A 24,619-nucleotide genomic window follows, 5' to 3' on the forward strand; every position below is an offset into this window, starting at 1 on the left:
CATTCATGTATAGGTACAATATGTCAGAGGCAATGTATCCTAAGAGACCGCTTGTAAATGTACTGTCATGAGGCTGAAGTATCTTGCAAGTCTCCATTAAATAGAAACAAAGATATCTCTGAAATACTATGGGAACAATGTTAAATACAATGCAATTATTGTAACAGGTCCAAGATAAAAGAAAAGCATAGACAAAGGTGAAATGAGAATCCCTGACCAGGCAACATAAATCCTCTCAGGGACCTGCAGATACATGCCTTGAGGCCCTCATGCATGCTGTCACCTTGGTAATGATTATCATTCTGCAGCTGATCTTTTTTTCTCCGGAGAAATTTTTAATATTATCTTTTTTCTTGGCAAAGTTAAAGGGCATTGGTTTATTTGGATAAACACATATAATCTACAAGTTTTATTTCTTGAGCAAACACTTATTATATACAGTATTTTAACTTCAAATCCCTACAGGTCTGCTATTCAAATGAGCTTAACCAGAGAACATATGATCCTGTGAAGAAGTGTTGTCCCTGTTTAGTTTAGGACCATGATTCCTTTCACCCAGATCTTCAAGGCAGATTTTTCTCCTTTTATGCCTCAGAGGGCCTGAAATCTGATCATAAGCTGACTTCCCAACTACACTTTCCTATTGTGAAAGAATTACCTGATCTACCTACATGTTTTCCTAGCAGCATCTTTCTTTTTCACTGTAAATAAGTAAACTGACTTCTAATAAGCTTCATTTAACCAAGGCCATCTTTCACAGACCAGTAACATGTGAGTGAATGGATAAAACAAGTTCCTCTTATGTACAAAACTGATGACCAGATGCTAGGATGTGCTGCACCAAAATGCATTCACACCATGCACTCAGCCTTCTGGCTTCTCTTTCTAACACCACTGTTTAATTGTTAAGTCTTGCACACAGGAAGTATGCAATAGACACTTACTGAGTGAATCAAGTAAATAAAACTGTACTCTGATTTAAAGTCAACTGACAGCTTTTGAGTAGCTAATGGTATACCAGATTACTTTATATATATATATGTGTCCTTCAGAGTCCTTTCACAGAGGTTAATATAGTCACTCTAGTTCACTGATTATTTTAATCATTCATTCGAGTTATTCCCAGAATTCAGACCATGAAAATATGGTTTGAAAGACCATGGGCCACACTATACTTTAATAATCCTAATGTTTCCCTTATTATACAGTTAGTGAAAACAGTACATGTAATACTGGTGATGCCATCATTCTTGTTTACTTACACACAAATTACATTTTGTAACATTAAAAATGTTGCCACCAAATACAATGTAAAATTTTTCTCTCACTCTTTTTGAGGGTGTGTGGGGATCAAAAATCTAGAGAGATAATAGTGTTTCAATTTAAGAAGCTCACTTAGCTCTTCCCCAAAATGAATAAATTATTGTTGGAATTATGACTGGTTATTTTCTAACTTTGCCAATGACAGTAGAATCTTTTTAAACAATAGAGAACGTACAAAATGCAAACAAAAGAAATATGAACTATATCAACAAACATCAAAGAAATAACCTTTTCCAAATCATAGAAAAACAGAAAAGTTTAAACACATAAACACTCTCTCTCTCTCTCTCTCTCTCTCTCTATATATATATATATATATATATATATTTTTTTTTTTTTTTTTTTTTTTTTGCAGTACACGGGCCTCTCACTGTTGTGGCCTCTCGTGTTGCGGAGCACAGGCTCCAGACACCCAGGCTCAGCAGCCATGGCTCATGGGCCCAGCCGCTCCGCGGCATGTGGGATCTTCCCAGACTGGGACACGAACCCGTGTCCCCTGCATCGGCAGTGGACTCTCAACCACTGCGCCACCAGGGAAGAACCAAACACTCATATTTTTAAATAGAAAATGTTTGCCAATGTTATTGTAACATTTTAATTTAATAAAGGTCTATCAAATTTGATAACCACTTTACAGTAACTTAAAAAAAAAAAACATTCAGAACTTTTCTAGTGGAAAAAAATATTACCTGTCCAAGGCTTTTCAGCAAGAATGAAGCTAATAGGAACCTGGGCACTGTGATTTTTGATTTTACTTTATCTTCACTAGAATAGTGAATCTAATTAACTTTTCTCAACATGTGTTTTTTAAAAGATTCAACAAACAGGAATCTATTTTTCTTTCTGTCTCATGTAACCTTGAATTTTCAATAACAATTCATCTATAGTATTTCAAACCTTTCAGGTAGAATAATAACTGAGAAATAATATTAAGGCAAATTGGGAAATGAATTCTTTTTTAAAAAGACTATTAAATTTACTTGGAGACTAAAATGGCATATTATGTTTAATTCTTGATCAGATATTGGAAAAATAAACTGGTCTAAAGGAGTATAAGGATATTATTGGTGTGAAGAGAAAGTAACTTTGGAAAAGGACACAAAGATCAAAAATGTTCTATTTCTAATTATGGGATTAATGCCTCCACAAGTAATTACTACCCATGTATTCTCTTGGCTTTGCACTCTAAGATTTAGCCAGGTGAGAACTGCACCCCTGTAAACTCTTTCAACTGCTTGGCTCCTGTGGAGCTGTGCTGAGAGAGCAAAAGTAGCTTATAAATAAAATGACTGAAATCCTTTCATGATGATATAAGCCAAATTCTCACTGTCTAGGTAAAATTCGAGAAAATAGTGACTGGAGGTTTTTCTATGTCCAAATTATTTGTTTATGTTTAGGAATTTTATTTCTTAATTGACTTTAGATACTCTGCTTACTCAATACTATTTTGATTTGTTATATGAATAGGTACATTCAGTTTTATTTTCAACCATGTGAGGTTGGTTAAATTAGGATTTGGAATGAAGTAGGCACTTCTAAGAAGATGGTCAGTTTGTCTTTTTTCTGAACTACTATATTATCTATGGTTTAACATATTGATTTATGCTAATCCGTAACTATTTCATTATGTAAGTCTTGATTCATCAACAAGACTCAAAATGTTATCTATGTCTTTTGTATTTCCATAGCACACAGTAGGGTCCTAGACAAGTAACATATAATATAGAGTCCTAGATAAATATTTTGAACTGCTGAAACACATACTAAAACACCCTGTTTACACTATATTTAATTTATTGCACAGACTGTTTTATTTAACCACCCACTAGTAAAAAGCCATAGTAAAGTTTTTATTACATGCTATTATATACAAATAATTATTACCTGGCAGTAACTTAGACCACTTGACTACTGAAAGAAGTTGTCTCTCGCCTAGCTGATTCAGACTTGTCAGCAAAGAACTGGAGGTATCAGGTTTGGTGTTGTCGTGTCCTGCATAGACCACATCTGGTTCAATGCTCATGAGCAAGTTGATCAGTGGGGGGACCAACTGTAAGTCTTGATTTGGTGAAAAAGTGATTCTCTGGCTTAGGGCTTGGCTTTCATTTGGAATGCCCACCGGCTGTGAGAGAGCAACGGCATCTAGTGCTCTCATAACTCTAACTTTATTGAACTTTTTAAACTTTCGACCTACGGAGAAGAAAAAAGAAAGGAAGGTAATATAAATACATAGAAACTAAATATTCCAGCAGAGAATGATTTTTCTTAAAATTATAGCATTATAGGCTTTGGCATCTATCTGATAAAATGAGATACAATAAGTAAAAATGTTAGGTCTCAGACTTGGATTAAAGAATTAATTACACCAGCGTTCACTGGGCTGATGGGTGTGGGTAATTACACCAGTATCCCATGCAAGGTTATGGAGCTTCACAGTAACATGTAGAAAAGACAAATGGCTTTTAGCAGAAACCAAGTTCAGTGTTGGTCAATATTCTGACAGGACTGCCTTCCCAAAGTTAATGCTACAGACTACATAATTAAAACATAATGTTTAGTAGATGTTGAATCTCCTTTTGAGTTTTATTCTTTTAAGAATCTGTTAAAAGATATGCATATACATATGCAAACCCCACAAAATCTTGTGCACAATTTCAGCAGACTCATGATCATTTGAAATTCCTTGAAATCAATACATGGACTATTATGAGATATAAGGACCCAAAGTTAAGAATCTAATTTCTAAATTAAGGGAGGAGAGAGTCTACATCTTGTGCTGGTCAGGCCACATTGGTATTTCTGGACAATTTCTAGAATTTCTATTTTGCTGAATTGTCGTGTGTTAGGAAGAAAAACAGTCTGACACAGGGAGATGAGTAGAAATCTGCCTCATGAGGACTGGTTGAAGGAGACCAAGATGTAAAACTGGGCCACTGCTGGTTCCCAGGTGCCTTGGGGTGATCAGAGGGCAGGCTGGACTACAGCTCCCACCTGCTGTATGACAGGCAAGGGCTACTTAACAGTATCAAGTGTCTGTGCTGTTTAAGCCAGGAAAAAAGGCTAAGGAAGGCTTGATAATGGTTTGCAATCATCTGAGCAGAGGCTGCAGTTTGCTGTATCTATCTAATCCTTGTTCTGGCTCATAGACATGTTTTGTTTGGCTCACAATTCTTTCCAGAGTTATGAAAGCATCTCTGAATTAGCTGGGTGGCGACAATCTGTTAAAGCCAAGCTACAGCTTCTGCTTTTGAATGGGGCACAGATACTCCAACACGTCCCGGTTCCTACCACAAACTGGTAGTAGGCCATTGGTCAATTTTCTTAAATCAGGTCACTCTGCCCAATTAAGTTACCTGCCTGGTCTCTGCAAGCATCTGCCTTTGTGATTTCTGAGCTCAAGTATTGTCATAAAGAAAAAGGATTACACTTGTTCTATAAACCACCCCCCTCCAAAGTTGTGTTAGAATGGATAGGTGACAGAGAAACAAATGCCATGGGGTCAATATATAGAAAGCATCCAGAAATGTTTAAGGAGATGTTTCAAACAAGTTTCCTGGGGAAGGAATGAGTTACCAGAGGGAAGGGAAGTAATATTTGTGGAGTATCTACTATATGCCAGGAATTTTATATATGTATCATTTATGCCTCACAACAAGTAGGTATTATTAATTCCATTTGTAAATTGGGAAAATGAAGAGTCAAGAAGATGGCATGCCCAATGTTAGAGTGATAGAGCTTGGGTTATGTGGACTCCGAAGTCCAAACTTTTTCTCACACAATCTCTCTGGCATTTCAGGCAGAGACTTCATGGTCATTTGGTGGGACTCTGGAAAAGAGGTCTAGGCAAGAGATTGTGGGAAAGAGCACAAAAGTTGATTCCTTCCAATCCTAAAATACTGTGGTTAGCAGAAAATAAGACATACATCCTATCAGCCCCTTCCCTCCCCAATAATAACTCCAAAATGGTTTTCTTTTTCATTTACTTTAACCCCTTTTCTCTTTTTTATGCCCTTTCAGTTCTGGTTTTATCAGGATTTGATTACACTATGAAACCATGGATTCTTACTGAAAACTAAAGCAAATGTTTTACATTTTGTTCAGTGTAAAAAGTCTTACACCAAAAATAAATTCCAATTTCCTAACATGCTGATTATATATAATGCAGTTTGAATTAATATAGAAATGTTCACATTTCTGCTTGTGATCCAGTCTTTTCATGAGTCCCAGTGAAAAAAAGGGGAACATGTGATAAAAGCAAAGTTGAAGGATGAATTACAATTGAACTAGATCATTTACATATCTATCTTATGTAACTTAACTTGCAGCTCAAGGGTTTGAAATAAACACTAGCATTTCCATTTTAAAGATGAGGAATAGGTTTATAGAAGCTAAGTAATTGGCCAAGTTTATAGAGATAATAAATGCCAAAGCAGAGATATTAATCAAGGGTTAATTTATTTTATTCTTTCTTTTACTTACTCATAAAACACTGATTGAGTGGTTTCATGTACCAGGCACCGTTTAAGGTCCTGAAACTACAGCTCTGAGTAATCAGACAAGGTATCTGCTTTCATGGGACTTATATTCTGGTGGGAAGATAGAGAGGTCCCGCAAACAAATAAAGAGTAAGATAATACCACACGATAGTATGCACTATGAGTGAAACGTGTAATGTAACAGAGAGTGACTTGAGGGAACAGGACATTAAATAGAACGGTCAGGGAAAGACTATGGTCTTTCCACTAGACCACACTGCTGCCCCTTCACATAGGCTTTATTTCTCTAAATCTGCAGGCTAATGACTCTTCTGGAGCTAATCAAGCAGTGTATGTCAAGGGAGAACTTTGCACACCAGGAGAATTAACTTAAAGAATTGAATAAATGTAAAGTATTATTAAGAGATGTTTTCCTAAAGTGTTAAATTGTTACAATCTTGCCACCTCTACCCTCCACCCCTACAATGAATATGTTTGGTCTTCCCAAAATAAATCTTAAGAGATGTAATAACTCTTCCATTTATCTACAGCTTATGAACATGTGGCATGTGGGAAAAATGAACTTTGGGTTGGTCATATCTGGGTATGAATCCTATCATTTAGAAGCATTATATCTGGGGTGGATTATTTTATTTATCCAAGTATCAGTTTACTCACCTATTAAACATGGCATTTACCTCACAATATCACCATTAGCCTAGGTAAAATAATGTGTAAAAGTATGTGGTGCTTGGCATATAGCAGACACTCACTAATGTTAGCTGTGACTTCAGAAAGAATTGAGAGAGGAAGGGAAACTATAACTTCATTTAGTTTGCATTTTCTGATATTAAAAATGTCCCTAATCACCTCTTTTCTCCTCCCTCCAAAACCCAAGCAAACAAACAAACGACAAAGGCTTCTATGGTCAAATATGTTTAAGCAATGCTGTATTAGAAAAGTTAAAGTGATATCCTTACCTTACTTAGTACTGTATCTCAGAACCTTCAATACGTTGTATGGATTATGGATCTCTAAGAGAATAATATTAATATATAGTGTTTCCCAAGTATATCTGTCTTTTTCACTTGATGAAAAACCTGCTAGTATCTCATGAGATTAACAGTTTGGAAAACACTACTTTAGAATATTTTTCTCTATGAGGTTTGCATTTGAGATCAAGCCTATGATTTGGACCTCATTAGTTCCATTGTCAAGCAATGCAGTCACTGATTTTTCTCTTAGCAAGTTAAATAAAATAACTAGCTGTTATTAAAAATAGTTAACCTTAGCTCCTCTTGACATTATATAAAATAGGAACTGTAAAGACACATGTACATCTGCACCAATCTTAATTTTAAATTGCCTTTGTTTCATCATAGAGTAAAATATAAAAAGTATTGTTTTCCTTTAATTCTACCACAACTGGCAACTTTAAGTTAAGGTCCAGAGCCCCAAAGAGGATGAAATTAGATTAAAATTTAGATATATAATTTTTGTAACCACATACACATTTGTAGATACAAATCAGAGTCCCCAAGGGAAGATAATGTTAAGAGAAGAAGAGGGTTAATGAAAAAGTTCCCCTGTTCTTGACAGTGATCGTCAGAGAAGATACCACCTCTTTGTCAGCTTTGTATATTCTCTCCAGTGTCCGGCAGTGCCTCAATAAATCTCTGCTGAATGAATGAAAGAATACATTATTATGTCTTTCTGTAGTTATTCTCTATTGCTGCATTTGTTTCCTTCAGAGCACACAGCCTCCTCCTCTGCTAGGCTAATTGACCCATGAGGATAGGGGCCAGGTCTCTTTTATTTACCAATGTAGATCTGAAGCTTTCCAAACCATCTATCATACAGTGGACTACTAATAAATATTTGTTCAGCTATTGAAGTTATTATTTTGACTTAACCTAGATCTTGAAAAAGGAATATCACAGGAAGAGTACTAAAAAGATAATGTGAACAGCAATGTGATTTTTTTTTTTTGATTTGCTGGATTTTATATAAGGTTAGTCTTTCAAAGAAATGATTCCTAGTCTTCATGTATAAAAATCACTATTAAATAATATAACAAACAAATCTATAGAATTTTATATAATTGTTGATTGATTAACTAGATAATGGCAAAAAAGTACTCAGAATTCAGTAAAAATTTAGAATGACTCTGTATTGCAATGTTACTCATGTACTTCTGAAAAATAACAGTACTTGGTGGTTTGGTAACCTAAGTAGAAACTAGGTGTGTGGGCCCAGTAACCATCTCCCACCCACTATTCTCCCACCCCACTGCATCTATCTTCAGAAGCTTTCATTGTTTTGTGGGAAGGAGGGAAGACAGGTTCAAATGCTAGGGATGGGCATGGGGGTATAAGAAAGAAGAGGGGGAGAAGGACTTAATAGTGTCTTTCATTCAATCTGATGGACATCATTTTGAGGATGGAATCAGATGCAGAGGAACTGATTTTTTGAGGCTTAGGAAAAGAGGAGATCCATCTGGAGAACACTTTTTTTGTAATCAATGTATAATATTGGTACCCCTATACTCTGCTTCCCTCCTGTTACAACGCATGAACTGCGTATGCTCTTACCATTTCAGCACTAAATCTTATTCCTTCTCACCTACTCAATGATTTTTCTCTGAAATCGTCTGCCCTCTTGTCTGCATGATAGTCCCTCTTATGCACAATCCATCCCATGAAGAGAAATTACTCTCTCTACTTCCTCTCCTCCCATTCTCCCTTGAACCCATTCCAGTCAGGTTTTTCTACTACTCCCTACTCCAATAAAATTGTTCTTGGCAAGGGCACCAATGATTTCCACTGGTCAAAATACAATGGTCAATACTCAGTACTTATCTTAATCAAACCATCAGTGGTACTTGACACAGTTCATCATTTCCTTCATCTATTCTCTTGGCTTCCACATAACTCACTCTTGTGGCCACTCCTTTAGTCTCTCAGTCTTGCTTTTTACATCTTCTTGACTTCTAGGTCTTGGAGTTCCAGAGCTCAGTCCTCAGACTTCTCTTAGATAGCTACACTCTCTTTATAGGTGTTAGCATCTACTCTTATATCTTTAATGTCACATAGATATGGAATGATTACAAATTTATAACTCCTGCCTCAACTTTTTCTGGGAACTCTAGACTTAACTATCTAATTGTCTATTCAGTATCTCCACTTGTATGTCTAATAACACCCTCCAAAACTTAATATGTTTAAAATAAAACGTTGATACACTTGCCCCAGAACTGCAGCTTCCATTTTTTAACTCCATTTACACACTTGCTCTGGACAAAAACTCTGCTGTCATCCTTGATACTTCACTTATTCTCTCACTTCATATCCAATTCATCAGCAAATCCTGGTGGATGCCATGAAATTATAACCCCAATCCAATCATTTCTCCCCATTTCCACTCTTCCACCATAATTTAAGCCACCATCATCAGAGCTGTATTATTGCTACATGGGCTGGTTGATTTCCCAGCTTTCCTCCTTGTACTTCCACAGTCTATTCACTACCCAGCTGAGTGAGACTTTAAAAACTACAGATTATTTTACTCCTGGCTCAAGACTCTCAGTGACCAGTCAGCCTACTTAGAATGAAGTCCAAATTCTTTATCAAGCTCTACAAGGCCCAACATAATCTTGCACAGACAGTCTCTCTTACAGTCTCCCCAGCTCCATCCATACTGATGCCCATGTTCTTGGAACTTGTTGAATATGTTCCTACCTCAGGTCTTTACCCTGTTTCCCTTGCCTGAAATTATCTTTTCCTAAATATTTGCAAGATTTGTTCTTCATTTCACTTCAGTTTATGCCCAAATACCACTTTATCACATAGGCTGTTCTTTCTCATCCTATAATTAGATATTTGTAACATATATACCCAGAATACACAAAGAATTCCTATAAATCAGAAAGAAAAGACATGAACAGACATTTTATAGAGGTAGAAAAATAGAAATAGGCAAGAAAAATACAATTGATCTCATTAGTAACCAGAGAAATGCAAATTAAGACCACCATGAAATACAACCTATCCAGAATGGCAAAGACACACAAAAAGGAACTTTCATACAGAGTTGATATGGGGTGTGAACTGGTAAAACTACTTTGAAAACAATTTGGCATTATCTAGTAAAGCCAAGATGAACATATATTATAATCAGGGCATACCTTAACTACAGAAGCTCTTGCACATGAACACCAGGAGACATGTGCAAGAATGTTTATAGCTAAACTGTATGTAGTAGCCTTCAAAGTCGAAACAAACAAGAATATTGTTAAGGGACACATAGAAAATCAGAAAACCTACAGAATTATACAAGGGAATGGAGGACCCTAAATTCAAGCTAGAAGTTTCCTGGAAAAACTGAAAGAATATGACATTCAAACAACATGCAAAGAAAGGATAAAGTATTGCATAATTATTCTTACAGTATATATGACTGAATCTGAATGGATGATGTTCCTATGAGTAGGAATTTATCAGACAAGTGTTAAGAAAGGTTCTTGAGAGAGAAGAGACATATTAGAAATGACAGCTTAAATATAGCCTAATAATAAAAATTTATTTTAGCAAAAAACTGGAGAGGAGAGGGAAAACAGTTTCTGAACTTCTTTAGTATGTGTTAATAAAATAATTGGTGAAATGATCAGTCATAGTACTGTTTAATTCTGATATAATAAAAGAGAAATATAGATTTAATTATGACATCAGGATGGGAATGTAAGCACTAGCAAAATGGAAAAGCAGAGTAAAACTTCCAATTTAACAAGGAGGACTGAATGGGGAAAGTGAAATGAAAAGAAATATGACCAAGCCAGCAAAGTAAGAAAAGGGAAAAGAGGTAATAATGAGGAAGTATCACACACACTGAACAGAACATGTGTTGGAAGAAATAAAAATTTTATATATTGATTATATCAACAAATATTAATGGACTAAATTTCCCTGTTGACATCAAAGAAGGTCAGCTTGGGTTGCAAAATTCTGTTTGTAGTTTTTACAAGAAACACAATAAAAACATAGGAAAATAAGCTGAAAATTAAAAGATGAGAAAGGTGAAGCAGGAAAATACAAAATGTGGCAAGCAGAAGTAAAAATGTAATAACAGATAAAACAGAATTCAAGTCCAAAGATATTAAAATGAGACAAAGTAGGGATATTAAGAAAGGATAAAAGGTACTCTGCCCTCAAAGATGATATAAGTATATGCCTTTAATAGCAAACAATATACTAGTCAAATAATTAAAACAGAAAAATCCTCAAAAAAGAAAAACTTGATAAAAACACAAAGTGGGAATACCCATATATTTCTTTCAAATTTTGTATGTAAATAGGATAATTAATAAGCACAGATATAGAGAATTTAAAAATAAAATATATACAAGGAATCCTTAATAAGTTGTTAAAAAATGAAAGCTTACTATATTCTTAAATATCATTAAAAATTAAATATTATCATTAAAAATATCAAAATTAACTAATTAACTTGGCACTTCACACTTTTCTAATTAAGTTCTTGATCAAAGAGGGAATTAATGTAAAAGTTATTAATTGTCTAGACATTAACAAAAAGAAGACAACACTTCAAATCAAAACCCATGGGGACTTCCCTGGTGGTCCAGTGGTTGAGAATCTGTCTTGCCATGCAGGGGACGCTGCATTCGATCCCTTGTCGGGGAACTAATGCCACATGCCACAGGGCAACTAAGCCCACATGCCACAACTAGACAGCCTGCATGCTGCAACTACAGAGCCCAAGTGCTCTGGAGCCCACATGCCACAACTAGAGAGAAGCCCGTGCACCACAAAGAAGCAAAGAGCCCGCGCGCCACAGTGAAAAATCCTGCATGCCGTAACTAAGACATGACACAGCCAATAAATAAATAAATATTAAAAAAAACATGGAATGCAGTCAAATATAAAAAATATACACATAGGAGTATATAATTTTGTTGTGGAAAAAGACGGAAAGCAAATGAGCTAAATAAGCATTCAGTTAAGACATTAATAATAAAGAAAAGGTCAAGTAAACCATAAATAAAAGGAGAAAAATGTATCATACGATGTATCATAAAGGAGATATAATTACATATACTAAAATAATTAGAAGAATAAGAAAAAAATATTAAGTGCAACTCTCCTGAAATAAATTTGATAATTCAGGTAATGGAGAGTTTTATGGTAGAATATAAATTACCAAAATTGGCTCTGATACCAGTTTCACAGCCCAAGTCTTATCTTCTTTATCAACAAAAAATTTCTGATACCATCTTAAAGTAGAGGAAAAACTCAAAACCTTCCCTGTAGATTTTATGAAGCAACCTTAACCTTAAAGACATCATATTAGAAATAAAGATTAAACTGAATTATGATTATATAGCTAAAAATTCTAAATAAGCCATCAGCAAGTTGAATTCTGCAGAATTAAAAACAGAACCCTATACTATGTCTCAATAGAGCTTGTTCTAAGAAAAGGTTGGTTAAACATTGAATATATACCACGATAATTCATCATATCAGATCAAAGGGGGAAAAAATCACATGATTTTTATCAGTAGATGATAAAAAGGCTATGAAAGGCAGAACAATAGCTCCTCAAAGATGTCCAGGTTATAATCTCAGGAACCTGTAAATATGTTACATTGGATATCAAAGGAAAGTTAAACTTGCAGATGGAATTAAAGTTGCTAATCAGCTGACATTACACATAAGAGTATCCTGGATTACCGTGGTGGGCCTAATGGAATCACAAGGGTACTTGTGGAAAGAGGGAAGCAGAAGATTCAGATTAAGAGAAATGGTATATTGACAAAGACTTGACTGTTGTTCACTTTGAACATCGATGGGAACTATCAACCAAAGAATTTGGGCAGCCTCTAAAGCTGGAAAATGCCAGGATATGGATTTTCCCCTGGAGCCTCCAAACGGATGCAGTCCTGCTGACACCTTGATTTTAGTCCATTGGGACCCATTTCAGATTTTTGACTTCCAGAATTGTAAGATAATAAATTTGTGTTGTTTTAAGCCACTAAATTTGTGTAATTTGTTACAGCAGCAATAGGAAACTAATGTAAAGGCTTTTTGTTAATTCCTCAGTCAGGAATTCCCTGGCGGTCCAGTGGTCAGGAATACCTGCTTCCACTGCAGGGGGCACAGGTTCTATCCCTGGTCAGGGAACTAAGATCCTGCAAGCCACATTAGGAGTCATCATTACTTTAACAAACCTCAAAGTAAAATAAAGAGATAAACATATAAAGACTATTTATCAAAACCCAACAGCAAATATTATATTAATAATGAAATACTTTATTTTCAGATAAAATGACTATATATCTAGAAAACTCAAAGAATTACTAATAACCTATCAACGTATTAAGATAATTTAGTTACATGGCTAGAAAGAGCATAAGTTTATAAAAATCACTAGATTTACCACTTCTAATAATTACCACTTGAAAAATAGAAGATATTCTACCACAACATATATGAAAGTTATAAAATACTCAAGAATATGTTGAAGAAAAGCATGGGACCTGTATTAAAACTGTAAGATGCTGTCACAGAACACAAAACAAAAATTTGAATTAAGGAAAAGCATATGTTCCTGAATTGGAAACCTTAAAGTGTCAATCCTGCTCAAATTAATACATAATTTTTATACTGTTTCAATCAGAATCCAATGTTTTTTGGAATTAGAAGTGATAGTTTTATTGTCCATTGAGAAGAATAAATGTGTGTTAGAGTAGCCAAGAGAATTTTGTTAAAAGAGCAACTGTGATTTTAATATATGCCATGCTATGTATTAAAATTTATAATAATACTACCATAACCCAAACATGATATTAAACCAAACTATTGAATTATTAATAGTTTCTTGGAATGGATATATGGATCAACAGAATAGAATGCAGAACTCAGAAACATTTACAAAATCCATGTAGTACACCTTAATGTATGTTAAAAGTGGTGGGTGAGAGGCACTTCACTTGGCACACATGAAGGCTACAGGGAAAGCAAAGAACATAAGTCCTTAAGTCCATTTTCATAATAGAAAGGTAAAAGGACTGCATGGAATAAGGACCACATGGTCCTTATTCCAACTGAATAAGGACCATGTGGTCACACCAACTACTTTTACCCCATGACCTGGACTTCTAAATTTGAAGACCAGACAAGAGGAAGAGGAGAGAGAAGTAATGGAAAACTGGGAATTATTTTGGAGTTACTGATTGTATTTGACTGAGCAGAGACAAATGTGCACTTACCATAACATCTTCAAACCTGCTTCCCTGTTTTATTTTTCTTCTTTACATTTATCATCTTCTATCAGGCTACAGTATTTTATGTTATATAATTATTTTGGTAATTACCTCTGTACTCAACAAAAACGTAAGCTCCTTGATGACAGCACAGTCCCTTGTATATAGTAATACTCAATCATTCTGTTGAATAAGTTAATAATTGCACAGCAACAAAAAAACTTGTTTGCCACAAAGGCTTGAACAATAATCTGGCTTTCTGCAATATTACTTCCACTTCTTGAATAACAGGAATAAATCTAAGTGGAATTTCCCTTCAGTAAAAGACATAATCTAGTGCAGAAGGTCTAGTATATTTCATAGTAGAATGTCTGGGTCACAAATGCCTGCAAACCAGCTGTGTACACCTTTCAAAGTTACATTTATGTCCCCAACCACTGTTTCCCTCTTTCCATACCAAATCAAATAGCTGAGATTTCATGTCTTCTAGCTCAAATTATAAAGGGAAAATCAAACAAGGAAGGAAGTTGAGGGGAACCAGCTAACAATTACTAAGTCCAATAGCAGGCCAAGATAGAATTATATAGACTTAAATGTGTAGTAAGTAGTAGGCATATTGTACAGAATTTAAGCAAAAATATTTTTAGAAATGATAAAAAGGGAATGTAAAATTAAAAATCAGACGAATACAAATTAGAGTAAGAATTGTTGTAGGAAATGGCCTGAAGCAATCCTTTTAACTGTATTTCAAAGATAAAGTGGCATCTAAGTTTCAAGAAATCAAAGAAGAGAAACACAACATTAAATAAAAGATAAAATAAATTACAAAAAAGAATAAGATAAAATGGGAGGTGGCAGAGAAAAAAATTTTTAAATAAAGAAAATTAATATACAAAAATATGTTGCATTTCTACACACTAACAATAAACTATCAGAAACAGAAATTAAGGAAACAATCCGATTTACCATAGCATCAAAAAGAATAAAATACCTAGGAATAAACCTACCTAAGGAAGTAAAATACTTGTACTCAGAAAACTATAAAACACTGATGAATGAAATTGATGATGACACAAACAGATGGAAAGATATACCATGTTCTTGGGTTAGAAGCATTAATATTGTTAAAAGGACCATACTACCCAAGGTACTCTACAGATTCAATGCAATTCCTATCAAAATGCCAATGGCATTTTTCACAGAACTAGAAGATATTTTAAAAATTTGTATGGAAACACAAAAGAACCCAAATAGCCAAAACAATCTTGAGAAAGAACAGAGCTGGAAGAATCATGCTCCCTGAGTTTAGACTATACTACAAATCTACAATAATCAAAACAGCATGGTACTGGCACAAAAATAGACACAGAGATCAATGGACTAGAATAGAGAGCCCAGAAATAAACCCACGCACTTTGGTCAGTTAATCTATGACAAAGGAGGCAAGAATATACAATGGAGAAAAGACACTCTCTTCAATAAGTGGTGCTGGGAAAACTGGACACCTACATCTAAAAGAATTAAATTAGAACATTCTCTAACACCATATACAAAAATAAACTCAAAATGGATTAAAGACCTAAATGTTAGACCAGAAACCCTAAAACTCATGCGAAAACATAGGCAGAACACTCTTGAACAAAAATCATAGCAATATTTTTTGGATCTGTCTCCTAAAGCAAAGGAAATAAAAGCAAAAATAAACAAATGGGACCTAATTAAACTTAAAAGCTTTTGCATGGCAAAGGAAACCATAAACAAAATGAAAAGACGACCAACTGAATAGGAGAAAATATGTGCAAATGATTTGACTGATAAGGGGTTAATATCCAACATATATAAACAGCTCATACAACTCATCATCAAAAACAAACAACCCCATTAAAAAATGGGCAGAATAACTGAATAGACATTTTTCCAAAGAGGAAACACAAATGTACAATAGGCACATAAAAAGATGCTCAACATCGCTAATCATTGTAGTAATACAAATCAAAACCACAATGAGGTATCATCTCAAATCTGTCAGAATGGCTATCAACAAACAGAACACAAGTAACAAATTCTGGCAAGGATGTGGAGAAAAGGGAACCCTTGTACACTGTTGGTGGGGATGTAAATTGGCGCAGCCACTGTGGAAAACAGTATGAACTTCTCTCAAATAACTAAAAATAGAACTACCATATGACCGAGCAATTCCACTCCTGAGTATACATCTGAAAAAAACCCCAACAAAACACTAATTTGAAAGGATACTTGCACCCCAATGTTCATAGCAGCATTATTTATAATTGCCAAGATATGAAAGCAACTTAAGTGCCCATCAACAAATGAATGGATAAAAAAGATGTGGTATATATATATAATGGAATATTACTCAGCCATAAAAAATGAAATATTGCCATTTGCAGCAACATGCATGGACTTGGAGGGTATCATGCTAAATGAAATAAGTCAGAGAAAGACAAATACTGTATGATATCACTTATATGTGGAATCTAAAAAATACAACAAACTAGTGAATATGACAAAAAAGAAGCTGACTCACAGGTATGGAGAACAAACTGGTGGTTACCAGTAGGGAGAGGAAAAGGTGGAGGAGCAACATAGGGGTAGGAGATTAAGAGGTACAAACTAGCATGTATAAAATAAACTATAAGAGATTCAAGATGGCGAAAGAGAGGAGGACATGGAGTTCATCTCTCTCCACGGATGCATCAAGAATACACCTATAGATGCAACAGTTCTCACAGAACACCGGCTGAACACTAGCAGAAGACCTTGGACACCAGAAAGGACTATAAAGATCCCTGCATAACTGGGTAGGATGGAAAAAAGAAGGGAGAAGGAGGGGGAGAGGAAGCGGGATGGGACCTGCACCCAGGGCCAGGGGAACTGAAGCAGAGAAGAGATTCCCGAATTCTGGGAAGCCCCCTCTCTGAAGGGGAAATCGATTGGGACAGAAGGGAAGCATATGAGGCTTTTGGAAGAGGGTGAAGCAGCCAATCTGTGGCAGATGGGACAGAGTGAGAAATATACAGATGGTCCGTACCATGGCCCTATGTGCCCCAGACTGAGATGTGTGTTCACAGGTGTGCAAGGGGGCTGGGAGCTGGAGTGTGGGTATTAGAGAACAGGCCTGGAGCAAGAACTACTGTTGGCTGTGGGGAGATGGGCTGAGGGGATGGGAGGGAGGAAATCCGCATCAGGGAATGTCTATGGAGGAAGACTGGACTGCCATGGAAGCAGGGCACTACTGCTGAGTCACAAGCAAGGGGAGGAACGACTATTGTAACCTCTCTCTCCCACACGCTGGCGCCAGCTGCTGAGCAATAAAAAAAGCCCCCACATAGCTGGCCATCATGCGCCGGATGCAAGGCAATAAAAAAAAAAAAGCATGGTCAGGGCTGGCCCTCAAGTGCTCTATGCTGGGCACCAGAAAAGGCCCTCACTTGGGCGATACCTCTTGCACCTGTGGCCACCGGCTTCCCTGCACATTTGGTCCTTCAGGGGCTCCCGTGATCCAAGCATCAAACCACCTCTGCTCCCTGTCCTCACTGAGACAGACCCAAGAGCTCTAAGGCAGCCTCAGGACCAGACTCCTGTGGGTGGACCACACGCAGAGGTGGGAATAAAACCAAAGCGGAGCTCCAGGGATGGGGCGACTATGGAAGAAGATTGAAAAACTTTCCATCAGCTATACAAGCTTCAGATTAAATCCTCATGATCAGATAGATAGACCCTGAGTCTATGGAATATCTGAGCAGACAATGAGTGTTCCCACAAATGAAAACGGTCTAGCTCTGGCAGCTGTGGACTTTGGGGGCAAGCACACGCAAGAATTGGGCCAGATCAGAGTCTAAGTGATGCCCACAGGGCCCACAGCAGGTCCAGAGACCAGCCCAGAGGCAGAGGAGGGCCTCTTGGGGAGGCAGAGGTAGGCTGTGGCTCACGATGTGTGCAAGGACACTTACAGTGGAGACTCCAGGGAAACATAATTATTACTATTAATTTTATTATGTTTTGATTCATTCTGTTGTTGGTTCTAGATTTTTTTCTTTGTTTTTTTTAAATTTGTTTGTTAGTTGTTTTAGTATTTTTTATTTAGTCTTTTATGACCTCCGTGTTTTGTACCATATTTTTAATTTTTTTGATATATTTCTATATTTACTTTGCTTTTTTGTTGTTCTGTGTTCTTTTCCCTTATTTTTTTCTTCTTCTTTTTCTTTAATATATTTTTTATTTTTCTTATGTTTCCATTTCTACTTTGCTTTTCTGTTGTCCTGTGTTTTTTCCCTTTTTAATTTGTTTTATTATTTTTTTTCTTTAATCATGTTTATTGGCTTGTTCTATTTCCTTGCTTTATTCTTCAGTTGGCACTTTGCTTTGGTTTGTTTTTAGGTTATGTGTTTTTGTTAGTTTTAATTAGTTTTTGTTAGATTTGTTAGTTTTGTTTGATTTGGTTTTTGAGTTCTTCTACTTCTCTTGCTTTCTGTTTTATTTGGTTTGGTTTTTGTTTCTCTTACGTGTGTGTTTCCTTATTTTTGTTTTTATTTGATTTTGTTTTTACCATTTCTTTGGGGTTTTATTTATTTTTTCTTTAATATATTTTCTATTGTATTATTTTAATTTCTATTTCTATGTTGCTTTTCTGTTGTTCTGTCTTCCTTCCCCTTACTCTTTTCTGTTTTTCTTTATATTTCTTATCATTTTTGTTGGTTTGCTTTCTTTGCTTCATTCTCCACTTGGCGCTCTGCTTTTGTTTTTTGTTTTTTGTTTTTATGTTTTTGTCAGTTTTCTTTTTAATTGCTTGATTTCATTCTTGGGTTCTTTTGCTTGTCTGGTTGTTCTCTTGCCTTTCTATTTATTTGGGTCTGTTTTCATTTCTTTTGTGTGCATGTGTATTTCCTTGCTCTTGTTTTTGTTTGCTTGATTTTACTTTTTACCATTTGTCTGGGGTTTTGTTAGTCTTTTCTTTCCTTTTAATCCCCTTTATTGCTGGGATGAGAGACTTCTGGGGTCTTGGTTCCTCGACCAGAAGTTGGGCCTGAGGTTCTGGGGTGGGAGCACCAAGTCCAGGACTCTGGGCCACTAGAGAATTCCTAGCCCCAGTGAAGATTAATCACCAAAAGCTCTCACAGAGGCCTCTATCTGAATCCAAGACCGAGCTCCACCCAACTGCCAGCAGCTCCCAGCACTGGATGCCTTACATGAAACAACAAACAAGACAGGGACACAAACCCATCCAATAGCACACAGACTACCTAAAGTCAGACTAAGCTCACAGACACCCCAAAACATACCACCTGACACAGCCCTGCTTATCAGAGGGCACAAACTCAGCTCCACCCACCAGAATGCAGGCACCAGTCTCTTCCATCAGAAAGCCTACACAAGCCACTGAACCAACCTCACCACCAGGGGCAGAGAACAGAAGCAAGAGGAACTACAACCCTGCAGCCTAAAGAAAGGAGACCTCAAGTGCTGTAAATTAGTCAAAATGAGAAGACAGAGAAATATCTTGCAGGCAAAGGAGCAAGATAAAAACCCACAAGATCAAATAAATGAAGAGTAAATAGGCCAACTACCTGAAAAAGAATTCAGAGTAATGATAGTAAACATGATCCAAAATCTCAATAATAGAATAAATACTAGAAACATTTAACAAGGACCGAGAAGAACTAAAGAGCAAACAAACAGTAATGAACGACAAAATAACTGAAATGAAAAATATTCTAGAAGGAATCAATAGCAGAATAACTGAGGCAGAAGAACGGATAGGTAAGTTGGAAGATAGAATGGTGGAAATAACTGCAGCAGAGCAGAATAAAGAAAAAAGGATGAAAAGAATGGAGGACAGTCTCAGAGACCTCCGGGACAACATTAAGTGCACCAACGTTCAACTTACAGGGGTGCCAGAAAAAGAAGAAAAAAAGAAAGGGTCTGATAAAATATTTGAAGAGATTATAGTTGAAAACTTCCCCAACATGGGAAAGGAAATAGTCAATCTAGTCCAGTAAGAGCAGAGAGCCCCATACAGGATAAACCCAAGGAGAAACATGCTGAGACAGATATTAGTCAAACTAACAAAAATTAAACAGAAAGAAAAAAATATTAAAAGCAGCAAGGGAAAAGAAACAAATAACATACAAGGGAATCCCCATAATGTTAACAGCTGATCTTTAAGCAGAAACTCTATAGGCAAGAAGGGAGTGGTAAGATATATTTAAAGTGATGAAAGGGAAAAAACTACAACCAAGATTACTCTACCCAGCAAGGATCTCATTCAGATTTGACAGAGAAATCAAAAGCTTTAGAGACAAGCAAAAGTTAAGAGAATTCAGCACCACCAAACCAGCTTTACAACAAATGCTAAAGGGACTTCTCTAGGCAGGAAACACAAGAGAAGGAAAAGACCTACAAAAAGAAACCTAAAACAATTAAGAAAATGGTAATAGGAACATACATATCGATAATAACCTTGAATGTAGACAGATTAAATGCCCCAACCAAAAGACATAGACTGGCTGAATGCATAAAAAACAAGACCTGTATATATGCTGTCTACAAGAGACCCACTTCAGACCTAGGAACACATACAGACTGAAAGTGAGGGGATGGAAAAAGATATTCCATACAAATGGAAATCAAAAGAAAGCTGGAGGAACAATACTCATATCAGATAAAATAGACTAGAATAAAGACTACTACAAGAGACAAGGAAGGACACTATATAATGATCAAGGGATCAATCCAAGAAGAAGGTATAACAATTGTAAATATCTGTGCACCCAACATAGGAGAACCTCAATACATAAGGCAAATACTAACAGCCATAAAAAGAGAAATTGACAATAACACAAAAATAGGAGGAGACTTTAACACCCCACTTACACCAATGGACAGATCCCCCAAACAGAAAATAAATAAGGAAAACAAATTTTAAATGACACATTAGACCAGATGGACCTAACTGATATTTATAAGATATTCCATCCAAAAACAACAGAATACACTTTCTTATCAAATGCACATGGAACATTCTCCAGGATAGATCACATCTTGGGTCACAAATCAAGCCTCAGTAAATTTAAGAAAATTGAAAACATATCATGCATCTTTTCTGACTACAATGCTATGAGACTAGATACCGATTACAGGAGAAAAAATTGTAAAGAAAACAAACACATGGAGGCTAAAATATACATTACTAAACAACCAAGAGATCACTGAAGAAATCAAAGAGGAAATCAAAAAATACCTAGAAAAAAATGACAATGAATATATGACCCAAAACCTACAGGATGCAGCAAAAGCAGTTCTAAGAGGGAAGTTTATAGCAATACAATCCTACCTCAAGAAACAAGAAAAATCTTGAATAAACAACCTAACCTTACACCTAAAGCAATTAGAAAAAGAAGAACAAAAAAACCCCAAAGTTAGCAGAAGGAAAGAAATCATAAAGATCAGATCAGAAAGAAATGAAAAAAAAAATGAAGGAAATAATAGCAAAGATCAATAAAACTAAAAGCTGGTTCTTTGAGAAGATAAACAAAATTGATAAACTGTTAGCCAGACTCATCAGGAGAAAAAGGGAGAAGACTCAAATCAACAGAATTAGAAATGAAAAAGGAGAAGTAACAACTGACACGGCAGAAAAACAAAGGATCAAACAGACTACTACAAGCAACTCTATGCCAATAAAATGGACAATCTGGAAGAAATGGACAAATTCTTAGAAAAGTACAACCTTCCAAGACTGAACCAGTAAGAAATAGATAATATGAACAGACCAATCACAGGCACCGAAATTGAAACTGATAAAAAATCTTCCAACAAACAAAAGCCCAGGGCCAGATGGCTTCACAGGGAAATTCTATCGAACATTTACATAAGAGCTAACACCTACCTTCTCAAATGCTTCCAAAATATAGCAGAGGGAGGAATACTCCAAATGCATTCCACCAGGCCACCATCACCCTGATACCAAAACCAGACAAAGTTGTCACAAAGAAAACTGCTGGCCAATATCACTGATGAACATAGATGCAAAAATCCTCAACAAAATACTAGCAAACAGAATCCAACAGTACATTAAAAGGATCATACACCATGATCAAGTGGAGTTTATCGCAGGAATGCAAGGATTCTTCAATATACAAAAATCAATCAATGTGATACACCATATTATCAAACTGAAGAATAAAAACCAAATGATAATCTCAAGAGATGCAGAAAAATCTTTCGGCAAAACTCAACACCCATTTATGATAAAAACTCTACAGAAAGTGGGCATAGAGGGAACCTACCTCAACATAATAAAATCCATATATGATAAACCCACAGCCAACATCATTCTCAATGGTGAAAAACTGAAACAATTTCCTCTAAGATCAGGAACAAGACAAGGGTTCCTACTCTCACCACTATCATTCAACGTAGTTTTGGAAGTTTTAGCTATGGCAATCAGAGCAGTAAAAGAAATAAAAGAAATCCAAATTGGAAAAGAAGAAGTAAAACTGTCACTGTTTGCAGAGGACGTAATACTATACATAGAAAATCCTAAGGATGCCATCAGAAAACTACTAGAGTTAATCAATGAATTTTGTAAAGTAGCAGGATACAAAATTAATGCACAGAAATCTCTTGCATTCCTACACACTAATAATGAACAATCTGAAAGAGAAATTAAGGAGATAGTCCCATTTACCACTGCAACAAAAAGAATAAAATACCTAGGAATAAACCTACATAAGGAGGAAATGACTTGTATGCAGAAAACTGTAAGACACTGATGAAAGAAATCAAAGATGCTACAAACAGATGGAGAGATATACCATGTTCTTGGATTGGAAGAATCATCATTGTGAAAATGACTATACTACCCAAAGCAATCTACAGATTCAATGCAATCCCTATCAAATTACCAATGGCATTTTTCATAGAAGTAGAACAAAAAATTTTACAATTTGTATGGAAACACAAAAAAACCGAATAGCCAAAGCAATCTTGAGAAAGAAAAATGAGCTGGAGGAATCAGACTCCCTGACTTCAGACTATACTACAAAGCTACAGTAATCAAGATAGTATGGTACTGGCACAAAAACAGAAATATAGATTAATGGAACAGGATAGAAAGCCCAGAGATAAACCCACGCACATATGGTGACCTAATCTTTGATAAAGGAGGCAAGAATATACAATGGAGAAAAGACATCCTCTTCAATAACTGGTGATTGGAAAACCAGACAGCTACATATACAAGAATGAAATTAGAACACTTCCCAACACCATACACAAAAATAAACTCAAAATGGATTAAAGACCTAAATGTAAGGCCAGACACTATAAAACTCTTAGAGGAAAACATAGGCAGAATACTCTATGACATAAATCACAGCAAGATCCTTTTTGATGCACCTCCTAGAGTAATGGAAATAAAAACAAAAATAAACAAATGAGACCTAATGAAACTCAAAAGTTTTTGCACAGCAAGGAAGCCATAAACAAGACAAAAAGACAACCCTCAGAATGGTAGAAAACATTTGTAAATGAAGCAACTGACAAAGGATTAATCACCAAAATATACAAGCAGCTCATGCAGCTCAATATCAAAAAAAAAAAAAACCAACCCAATCCAAAAATGGGCGGAAGACATAAACAGACATTTCTCCAAAGAAGAAATACTGATTGCCAACAAACACATGAAAAGATGCTCAACATCACTAATGATTAGAGAAATGCAAATCAAAACCACAATGAGGTATCTCCTCACACTGGTCAGAATGGCCATCATCAAAAAATCTAGAAACAATAAATGCTGGAGAGGGTGTGGAGAAAAGGGAACCCTCTTGCACTGTTGGTGGGAATGTAAACTGATACAGCCACTATGGAGAACACTATGGAGGTTCCTTAAAAAAATAAAAATAGAACTACCATATGACCCAGCAATCCCACTACTAGGCATACACCCTGAGAAAACCACAATTCAAAAAGAGATATGTACCACAATGTTCATTGCAACTCTATTTACAATAGCCAGAACATGGAAGCAACCCAAATGTCCATCGACGGATGAATGGATAATGAAGTTGTGGCATATATATACAATGGAGTATTACTCAGCCATAAAAAGAAACAAAACTGAGTTATTTGTAATGAGGTGGATGGACACAGACTATGTCATACAGAGTGAAGTAAGTCAGAAAGAGAAAAACAAATACTGTATGCTAACACACATATATGCAATTTATAAAAAACAGTACAGATGAACCTAGTGGCAGGGCAGGAATAAAGATGGAGATGTCAAGAATGGATTTGAGGACACAGTGGGGGAAGGGGAAGCTGGCACGAAGTGAGAGAGTAGCATTGACATATGTACACTATCAGATGTAAAATGGATGGCTAGTGTGAAGCTGCTGCATAGCACAGGGAGATCAGCTCAATGCTTTATGATGACCTAGAGGGGTGGGATAGGGAGGGTGGGAAGGAGGCTCAAGAGGGAGGGTATATGGGGATATATGTATACATAGCTGATTCACTTTGT

General features: G+C 36.0%; 1 protein-coding gene across 3 annotated transcripts in view; it reads right to left on the minus strand.

Moving 5' to 3' along the window:
* Positions 1–24,619, minus strand: part of PGR (progesterone receptor) — a 99,561-nt gene that overhangs the window by 25,179 nt on the left and 49,763 nt on the right. Inside the window, exon 4 of one of the 3 annotated variants that reach the window (XM_067750793.1) lies at positions 3,208–3,513. The exons of the other annotated variants lie outside the window; for them this stretch is intronic. Within the exon in view, the coding sequence (XP_067606894.1) occupies positions 3,208–3,513 (306 nt within the window). The remainder of the gene's footprint in view (positions 1–3,207; positions 3,514–24,619) is intronic. 3 annotated transcript variants of the gene reach the window in all.

Source organism: Pseudorca crassidens, chromosome 9, assembly GCF_039906515.1.
Source record: "Pseudorca crassidens isolate mPseCra1 chromosome 9, mPseCra1.hap1, whole genome shotgun sequence".
Taxonomy (NCBI): Eukaryota; Metazoa; Chordata; class Mammalia; order Artiodactyla; family Delphinidae; genus Pseudorca; species Pseudorca crassidens.